At 32.8% G+C, this 10,650-nt stretch overlaps 1 protein-coding gene across 1 annotated transcript in view; it reads left to right on the forward strand.

The window, feature by feature from the left end:
• Window positions 1-10,492, forward strand: part of LOC106881032 (E3 ubiquitin-protein ligase RNFT1) — a 35,658-nt gene extending 25,166 nt beyond the window's left edge. The window contains exons 7-9 of the mRNA XM_089351465.1: window positions 821-886; window positions 1,888-1,989; window positions 5,102-10,492. Coding sequence (XP_089207591.1) covers window positions 821-886; window positions 1,888-1,989; window positions 5,102-5,233 — 300 coding nt within the window. The 3' untranslated portion in view covers window positions 5,234-10,492. The remainder of the gene's footprint in view (window positions 1-820; window positions 887-1,887; window positions 1,990-5,101) is intronic.
• The last annotated feature ends 158 nt before the right edge of the window (window positions 10,493-10,650 follow it).

Consider the following 10,650-nt stretch of genomic DNA (forward strand, 5'->3'; position numbering starts at 1 on the left):
GAAAGAATTGTGTGGCTGTGGTGGTTACATTGCAGCTAAGACAACAACCCAATCTTCTGGAACACATTAATTAATTATGAAATGCAAGCTGAAACTCCAGTTGAATAAGTTAGTTGATATAATATACTGAGAATAGTTGGTTCCATGAATGAAAAAGTTGGAGCTAGTCTGTTTTTAAATTATAGAGGTTATAATTTATGTATTTTATTTAATATTATTGTTAACATAAAGGCAGTGAGTTAACAGAATCGTTAACACAACAGACAAAAGGCTTAGTAGCATTTCCTGTCTTTATGTTCTGAGTTCAAATTCTGCCATGGTCAACTTTGCTTTTCTTCCCTTCAGGATCAATAAAATATGTATAATTGAACACTGGTATCAATGTAATTGACTTACTCCCTCCTCCAAAATTTCTGGCCTTGTGACAAAATTTGAAACCAATATTATTGTTAAAATAATTGTAGAAGGTCAGTGGATTGGTAGAAGGTCAAAACAATGCTTTGTAACATTTAGCTATAGTTCTTTATGTTCCAAGTTCAAACCCTGCCAGGGTTAGCTTTGTCTTTTGTTCTCATAGGAGCAGTGAAATAAGTACCTGTCAAGTACTAGGTTGATGTAATTGACTATGGCCTTCTTTCAAAATGTGTAACCTTGTATTATATTAGAATTTAATATAATTGTAAAACAATTTGAGCTTCATTTCTTAGTTGAAAAGTTACATTTCTTGCTTTAAAATTTTTTGCCCGCATCACTAACATTTTTAGAATTATTTTATAATTCTAAGATAAATCATTATAAATTTAATTATTTCTTTTGACAGATGAATTTGGTGTACATACACTCATTTGATTTATGGAAAGTTTGTAAGAAAATTAACAGTGATATGGTGAGTTATTACTATTAATATTATTATTATCAAGACGTCTTCAATTTTTCATGAGTTTCAACTGCACCATCTTGTTCTTGAGGTTTGTGTAACTATGATTTCTTTGGTATGTAGAATTGTGTTTGTTTGCATGGCAAGACACAAATGGTAAATGTAGCACAGAATAACTTGCAATATTTTTTCAGCTCAAGGCAGTGAGTTGGCAGAGTTGTTATTGCACTGGGAAAATTGCTTAGTGGCATTTCATCCATCTTTACATTCTGAATTCAAATTCTGCTGAGGTTGGCTTTGATTTCATCTTTTCAGGGTCAATAAAATAAGTATCAGTTTAGTCCTGGGGTCAATGTAATTAACTTACCAGCATCCTTGAAATTGCTAGCCTTGTGCCAAAATTTGCAACCAGTATTTATTGACATCCCTCTAAATTCTAAGTTCAAATTCCACTAGTGTTAACTATGTCATTCATACCTTTAGGATCAATAAAGTATATACATTCTGATGTGTTATCATCAATTATACACCTTCTTATAAATTGGTACCAATGTAAGAAATCATCATTAGCATTTTTAGAAAAAATGTATAGTCCATGTATTTAGTGACTACACCTCAACTCTTCAATGCAGGAGTTCTACTTCCATTTCCAGTTCAATTTGATGAAGTTAGGTACAAAGGTGGTGATCAGATTGTTCATTTAGTTCGCATATTGAGTTAAAAATTCTTCTAAGACTAACCTAACATGACTTTTCTAACCTCTCTGGATAAAGAATACTTATTTGCCTTCTAAAGTTTGCTTTGACCATTTTTTTCTTGGATGATATCTTGTCTTTGATGGATCTCTTTTGTGAAATAAGATTTTAAAAATATCTTACTCAGCTGTTTAAATTACACAAGATATTAAAAATATGCTAAACAAAAAAGAAAATAAATTTTCTAAATCATTAAAAGAAAATCCTCAAATCTCATATATCGTTCTTATCTTTTCCATGAAATTCTGAAATTAGAATTTAGGTACAAAACCTACATCAGAAGAAGTTCACACTGCAGGGCATTCATGCCCAATTTGTCATGATGATTTTGCTAACCCAATAAAACTTACTTGTCAAGTAAGTAAATTCATTTTTTTAACAAATCTTTCTTTCATTATTTGTTATTGATACATGTAAAACATTAAGCACTCCCATTTTGATAGCTTGGCTTTTCAATATGTTGTCTATATATTTTACATGTTCAATTAGTTGTCCTTTTTATAACTTTTACAGGAGGAATTTCAACCATGTTTCGTGGTCTGCTACCACACCAGCTCCTTTATAGGATCCAGTTAGCTCAAGACATCATCAGGAGGAACCACGTCCTGTTTCGGCCCCTACTCCTCTACCATTTTGACGTGGCGGGGCCCCTCCTTTCGGAGGTGTCTTCAGCTCTGGTGTTGGGTGTATGTCTTCTTTCTTCTATTCCCTGGCCTCTTCGATGCAGCATCAACGAGTGTTAGCGTCCGACTGATCGTCATGTCAAGTTCCCCTTTTTATATCTGCTGCTAGGCTCCAGCAGGCAGCACCAGCAAGTTGTCACATGACACTGTCTAAACTTCCCGCTGCTAGGCTCCAGCAAGTAGCCCCAGCAAGTTGTCACATGACACTGTCTGAACTTTAACTGACAATGGAGGGCGCGAAGCCACTTCAGTGTCAGCCTGTCTCACCTAGACATGTTATGACTTTCAAGCCATATTCGGTCTTCCCGCTTCAGCCATGTATAGAAGCTGGCTTTTTCGACCGCCTCCTGTATCCTCCTTATCAGTTTTCTCAGTTCCGAGTTTGAAAACGCAAATCTTCTCTTGAATAGCGTTGTCATTTTTCTTTCAATGAAGCCTCTAGCCCCCACTGCCAGATGGTAGTACTCGACAGTCCATCCCTGTTCTCTGCACTCTTCGATTAGTTTTTCATATCTCTTCTCCTTTCGTGTCGATGTTTTCTTCCCATGGTACTGTCAGTTCTAGCAAGATTCCTATTCTCTGTTCTGTGTTCCATATGACTAAGTCTGGTCTTTTTGTTGTTTTTATAAGTGGAAAAATTGCTAGACTTCCCAAATCCGTGGCCAGCTCCCAGTATCCCTTCCATCTTTCGTCTATGTCATATATTTTATTTGGAGGCCTGATCTTATGTCCTTTCCCCTCCTTCTGGAAGTATATTTTCCTGCGCTTTTCCACTTTGGGGTACTCTCCTCTGTTGTATCCCTCGATCTTCTCCTTGAGTGCTGCACTTATGACGCCAAGGACTTGATTATGGCGCCATGTATACCTTTCCAGTGCTAGTCTGCAGCTTGACAGAACGTGTCTCACCGTCGCTTTCTCCCCGCATCCACATTCATCGGTTGTTTTTATGTTCCATCTAACTAAGTTCGCCGGTGAGGGTAGAACGTTGAAGGTAGACTTGATCAGGAAGGCTGTTCTTGCTTGTTCCCAAGCCCAAAGTTCCTTCCATGAGATTCTGCGACTGACCACGTTTTCCTCCCATCTCAGGCACTGCCCCTGTTGACTGCATTGCACCAAATGTACATTCCGCCTTTCTTCTTCCTCCTTTCTCACTTCGTGTACTACTGCCTCTTTCATCTCTTTTACACTGCTCTTGCAAAATGGCCTGAAACTGCTCGTCCCTAGGCTGGCTCTTGCTTCTTGCGTTGCTCCAACTATATCGGCATGTTTTAGTATTCCGATCGCCCTGTTTACTGCCTCTTCCGCATTCCATTTCCTCCCTGTTCGTACCTTTGGAGGGTTTTCTCGGATGCTCTGATCTTTTGAATACCTTAGCATCATTACTGTCCTCGCCTTTCCTGCTTTATATTCTTCGGTGATCGATGCTATTGGAAGTTGCAGCACGGGTTTTCCATATAGAATGGTTTTCCATATTAGAATGGCTTTTACGAATATGTACACTTCTATGTTATTCTAGTAATATTTTTACAACTGGATACCCTGACAACAAGTACTGTGTAATTTGTCAGTGGCAAAAGAACTTGCCTACTAGGTAAACCAATAAAGTTACATTTCCCTTCTAGGGGCTCAGTAGTATGGGTTAATAAAAATTAAACTGAGTTATGAGACCTGTATTTCAGTGTCTTAAACTTACAACCATGAAATATGTTAGTGGAGTAATTTGAAGTGTTACTTTGGAACACTCAAGACATTTCATGAATACAGTTGACTAATATCAAATTATTTGAAATAGTAGTTTTGTTACATATCCTTCTTCCAGTAAAATAAGAGATCTTCTTGAAGCTGTTGATTAGCCTGAGGTCATCCCTGATTGTACAGATCTATGGTGAAAGACTTTCTAGACCATGCTGACTTTACATGTTAAATCTTCCTTTAAGATGGCAGCATGTGATATAAGGGAGATTTAGCTGCTATTTTTCTGGGAGTGACCTTGTATAATTTTACAATGGATGTGAATTCCAAATTGAAGTTATTTACATTTATATTTTTTTAAATGCCACCTCTCAAACAGATACAAGCATATTCAATTCAAATGCTTTCTCAGTGACCAGCTAGAACTAAATTTGTCTCTGCTTATTCCTATACACAATAAATTGGATATTGTTATTTTTGATATCCCTTTAATTTATAAGTATATATTAAAAAAATAAAAAGTGGTTGGTGTTAGGAAGGGCATCCAACCATAAAAAACTATGCCAAACAGACCTTGCTGGTGCTGATGTCATGTAAAAAATACCCACTTCATTCTGTAACATGGTTGGCATTAGGAAGGGCATCCAGCTGTAAAAACCATGCCAAAGTAGACAGTGAAGCTTGATGCAGTCCTCTGGTTTACTGGCTCCTGTCAAACCATCTAACCCATGTCAGCATGGAAAAATAGATGTTAAATGGTGATGATGATGCTAATGATGATGAAGAGGAATTTATATTTTATCTGAATTTAATACATAGGTGAACCAAATCAGTAACCAATGTTTAATTCCTTATCCAAGTTCTTTCATTTACTCTGCTTTGGCTTTTGGGAAAGGCATTAACATCGTAGCTCCTTCCTCTCATTCCCTGAAATGAATATGGTTGACTACCTTATTGATAAATGGATAGACACCTCTATACACACAAGGTCAAAAAAATTAACTTGATCTTTTTTTTTTTTCTTTTTTTAGGATCATTAAATAAATATTCTCTCTGAATGTCAGTCTCCTAATGCTTTCTATTTGTCTTTTCAGCACATATTCTGTGAAGACTGTGTGTCACTGTGGTTTGACCGGGAACAGACTTGTCCAATGTGCCGTACACGAATCTCAGACAGTACTCCATACCGTAGTGAATCAGACAGTTATTTCATTCAGTGGTATTGAACCTCAAACAGTATCAAGGCATCTACTTGCTACATTTGGATGGTGCTCACACTAAGGAAGGCTTTCTCTTCTCTGTTATTATTTTTGCTCTATTCTGACAATGACGAGAAAATGGAAAAATGTTTTTAATACCGATTCTTTGTCAGTTAATACAAATCAAGTTGTTCTTTTCTTATTAATTTAATAATGTGTTACTATCTTAGTGCTGTGGTAATAATCTGTTATTACCTCAGTACTGTACACAAAGTGTGTGTTATTACTGTACTGCTGTAGTAAAAGTGTATGTTATTACTTCAGTACTGACTTAAAGTCTGTGCGAAGAAAACAAGCTTGATTACAAAAAATTGTATATTTTTTTACTTCGTTTTGAATTGCTGGTAGCATCTTTTTACTGGAACAGGAAGATAAAAATATGTTCCAAAACATAACTGCTGTTTTGTACTTGATTTGGTTCTAAATTTACAGAATAGCTTATAAAGCTGTTATTTAGTTAATAATAATAATAATGTTTTTAGGAGATGATGAAGTAAAGTCTATGAGATAGTCTTGTGTGTTGTGTATGTGTGTGTGTAATCTTGGTTGAAAATGCTACAGGAATGACTCAAAGGCTCGAAAGTTTCATGCCAAGGCACTTGCCAATTATTTTGAAGTGTCCTGCTCTGAAACTTTGAGCTCTTGAGTCACTCTCTTAGCAACCTCAAAGAGAAAGATTATATACTCTGCTTTATGTATTGAATTCTCTTTCTCTCATTTGTAAAATTGTAAAACGAAACATACCTGTTTGTGTGTGTGTGTGTGTAATATTATACAAACCAAAAGAGCTAAGATCAGTTGTTAGAGAGAAAATATGCTCTGCTTTTAAATGTATGAGATAGTGTAACAATATGTTTTTTAATATTTTGAGAATAAGTTTCGAATAATTTTTAGTTAGTTATTTAGTGAATTACACAGTAAGGTCTATGCTATATTTCGTACTTCTTTTTTTATGGGATAATGATATGTCCCCCAAATTCATCTGTTAGGCTGTGTATGAAATTTTGCAAGGGTTTAAGCTGTTATTGTATTTAATGGGTGATTTACCATGCTTTTTAAAGATCATACAGCTTTTATTTCGTAGCATTTTTCTATTTATTTTCTCTCTCATTGATAGATATTTCTTCATCAAAAGTGCAATATGTTGTTGCTGTTGTTATCCCTTTTGTAATTAATATCAAATGATTTATAAGCATATTTAAGGTTTATATTTGTCTTTCAACAGTTTCATTAAAGCTGTAGGGTTGAAAAACCTCTTCAAAATAAGAAATAATGGTGCTTATTAACTCCTAGAATCTCTTTTCTTTAAAGGGTTTAGTTTCCATATATTAATAGATGCACAACTTCCAGCAAACTTTTTTTAGCTTTTCTCCATTCATCACCTTAGTTATTACTTACTCTGGCTATTCTCTCTCTAATTTTATGCAAAAGATGAGGGTCTTTTTGCAAATATTTCATATATTATCCTGACCATGCATCAATGTTCTAGACATAAGAAAAAAAAAATCTTCTTTTTGTTTGGATTGAAAATCTTCAAATCTTTCAACTTGATTTTCTTACTTCCCAGATCTCCTAGCCATCCTAAGCTATTTGATGCATCTTTTTTTTTTTTTGTAATCTTGAAAACACCCACCATGGCATCTCAGAATTAATCTTATTATAAACTTCAATATCCACAACTCTTTTTGTTGATCTTACTGGTACATAAACTGACATTGTTATCATTTAATTTCTCTTTGTACGTAAATCACTGAATGTCCATTCCACTCTCCCAGCATAGTAATACTTCTACTTCTTTACTCTTACCCCAAGTGTCTACTTCAATATTTCCATTTGAACTCTTCCTGGTTTTTCTGCTGGATTTTTTACCACAAACCTTACAACTGCTAGTAAACTGCATTCTGAACTTTCTAAGTGTTTAAATCAGCTAACTGGCATGAGACAGTTTCTGTATAGGATAACCATGGCAATAATTGTACCGAAAAGGCCCAAAATATAATGGGTAGAATCTTTCTCAATATATTCTTGTATATTTCACTTACTAAGAACTAGAATCCTAATATCCTCAAATGAGAGGTTTTTATACAAGTGTAAAACCACTTTCAAAGCCCAGAAGTCCTCACTTGCTAATGATATTGTTACTATTAATAATCATTTCACTAAGACCATTAAGGAATATATTTACACCCTATACATAACTACTAAGCTATCACTTGATTATGATCCATTGCCAACTTTATTTCTATTAGCTTTAGCTAATCTTTTCTTGTAATTAAAAAAAAAAACCTTAATTTTTATCTTCAGCCATCCTTTCACCAAATCTGTTTTTTTTTTTGTCTAGCTTCTTTGATTTCCAATGTCTCTCTAGCTAAACACCAATCTCCTACTCTTTCTCCACAATGCAATGCAGTGTATGTCAAGAATTTTATCTCATCCATAAACTTCTTTAACTCTGATGTCAGTGTTTTATCGTCAGTGAATTCTATGTTCTGCTTGTTACAAATATCAACACTCTGTATGATATCCATTGTAGTCTTCAATAGGGATTTGAAAATCTGGTTCAATGGACATAGGCAGTTCACACCAAGTCAGATCAAGTGAACAACATTAGCATGGCACTACACAAAGAATAGAAAAGTCAGACAGACCACACAACTAGATACAAATATTCCTATTAACAGGTTAGGTGCCAACACCAATTTTAATATGCTGTTTATAAGTTCTGTTGCTCGTCTAATGACTGAAACAAGTATAAGATAGAAAATAAAAATAATTAATTCTTTTTTAATACATTCTTTACATATTTTTAAAAATCTAAAAGAAAATTATTAATAGTTCATACAGAATTAATTTATGAATTGTTTTTCATGAGCAAACATTAGTCTCTTCTGACATATTGATGAATATTACACTTAATAGTTGTAATAATCTTAGGTAAGAAATTATAAATACTTATTTAAAAATTCCTTTGTGTTGTAAAATCAGTTGTGAGAATAATCAACTTCATTTTCTAATCTATTAATAACTTTGAAAACTTAATATTTAACATATTTCTTTTATTATTTAGAAATTTTACTTAGTATTTCAAAAGTTTGTATAATTTCTTTTTGTGTTTGTTTTTTACTTTATTAGTCACATGCATATTACAATTTTTGCTGTCTGAATCTGTTTAATGAAGCGAGCTATATAAGTATTTCTGACTAGAGCTTTATAATATAAAACTGTTCTTCCTTAACTTGTAATTAGTATGTGCCTATAACTATACCATTATCTTGCTTTATAGTTATGGATGTGGAAATGTTATAGCTCAGGCTTCTATCAAAATGACTCCCAAATCCTCCAGCTATTACTATTATTTCAATCAAGTTAGCTCCTAAGTCTTTATTTGTGTTATGCTTTTATGCTTGATCCTGCAATTTAACTCTTACTTTATTTGATTTTGTAGTAAGTTGATACAAAATAATTTTGAGAAATGTATTTGTCTTTTGGAGAGTTTATTGGCATTTATTTAATAAGGAAAAAATATAGAATTTTGTCATAAAAAATGTGTGCCACTATTAATTTGTGACCTATAGTATCAAATTTTTAAAATATATTATCTTATAAACATCTTCCTAACTGAAAATAAGATAAAATTTTAAAACAAAATTCAAAATGAATTCTTTGTGAAGATTTATCTGTTTGATTCTATTTTGAGCAAAAAGATCATAGTTAAACAGTCAACTATGGCCATGGAAGTAATGCAATGATATTAATAAGATTATTGCTCTCACAGAAATTGTTGTCATTTAAACATTGCACCTGCTGCCTAAGTCTATAAATTCACAGCACTTCTTTCTGTGGATTCAGTCAGTAAGAGTTAAGTGTCTTTGCTAAGGACTATGATCAGATACCAAATATATTTCTCTTATGTTTCAACATTTTTACATTTAATCTACTTATCTGAACAAAACTTTTCAATCTTTGCTATCTTGCTTACTATACATCCATGAAGAAGGAATGACACTTGTTTTCATCTAGTTTGCCTGAGAGAGACAAAGGTCTGTTCCTATGGCATCACTTGTAAGTAGATGGTTAGTGTACCAATAACAGTTCACTAACCATCTACGTCACATCTCTATCACAATCTATTATACACAGCAGTATTACAAGAATTGTTCTACTCACTAGTTTATCTAACTTAATTAGAACAATGTCAGAGTAAATGTTAGACTTTTCTAGATATATCATCAGTATTTTCTCATTCTTAAAAAAAAAAAGAAAAGAAAAAAGCTCAACACTTTTGGTTGTGATAAATAACAAATACATTTTCCATATGTTCTTTTTGGGGGGGGGGGAATGTAATTTTCTCTTGTCTTCTGCAGCTACAAATCTCATACATAAGCCTGTGTGATGAAGAACATGATGAAATCTTAACATTACCTTTTACGCAATAAAAATGATATGAATAAAGTAGTACTCATGTACAAAAGAGAATCCTTAAAAGCATATAATTTAATTTTGTTAAAATAAGTTTTAAGTACTATTGTCTTTTTCTGTCAATAAGAATAATTTTTATACAACTTTTAGTTTCTAGCGATGTTGTTTCAAGCTATTTGAAACATTAACCCTGTTCTTTTAAGTTGAGCCAGGGATTTTCTTTCGTTTTTTAAAACACAAAATTTTAGGGTATAGCATTTTTTTTTTCTTTGTTGAAATGCTTACATTAAATGTTTTACCTGTATATTTCTCTTTTCAAACTTATTAACATTGAACCACCTTCCATTTGTAGCAGTGATATTTTAATACACACAACTTAACAGCCGAGCTGTCAGCCTTGTAAACATTATAGAAGGAACCATTCTAAAAGATCGATGTTATTGCAAAAGTTTTTTTAACAATTTAAAAAAGAAATAACCACTAAATGTCTTGTCTTAAAAATAAATTTATTTTAAAGATGATATAAATAATACTAATGAAAAAATCTCTGTAAAATTGTGATATAACTCTTATAGTTTAACTATTGAGGAAGGTATCCTTTCATAGGCTTTGGCATCTTCATCTGTCCAGCTATCCAAAATTATATAAAATAAAGGAATGTTTTTTTTTTTTTGGATTAACAAGCTGAGGTAACTTCCATTTATTCAATCTCAGTATTTATTTGATATATTCTTTATTTTTCTGATTCTGATGATGATGACAATGATTATGATGATGATAATAAATTATTATTAACCCTTTGAAAAATATATTTTTATTATTTTGATACATATTTCTCATTGTTTATACTCAGCATTAAGACATTATTAATCTGATAAAAGCAACAAACCTATTAAGCTTTTTGCAGGCAGATAATTTTTAAAATCCTAATGGTGTGTGCAAATAATTTACAGAAAATTAGCAGA

Source organism: Octopus bimaculoides, chromosome 1 (genome assembly GCF_046866305.1).
Source record: "Octopus bimaculoides isolate indiv1 chromosome 1, ASM4686630v1, whole genome shotgun sequence".
NCBI lineage: Eukaryota > Metazoa > Mollusca > Cephalopoda > Octopoda > Octopodidae > Octopus > Octopus bimaculoides.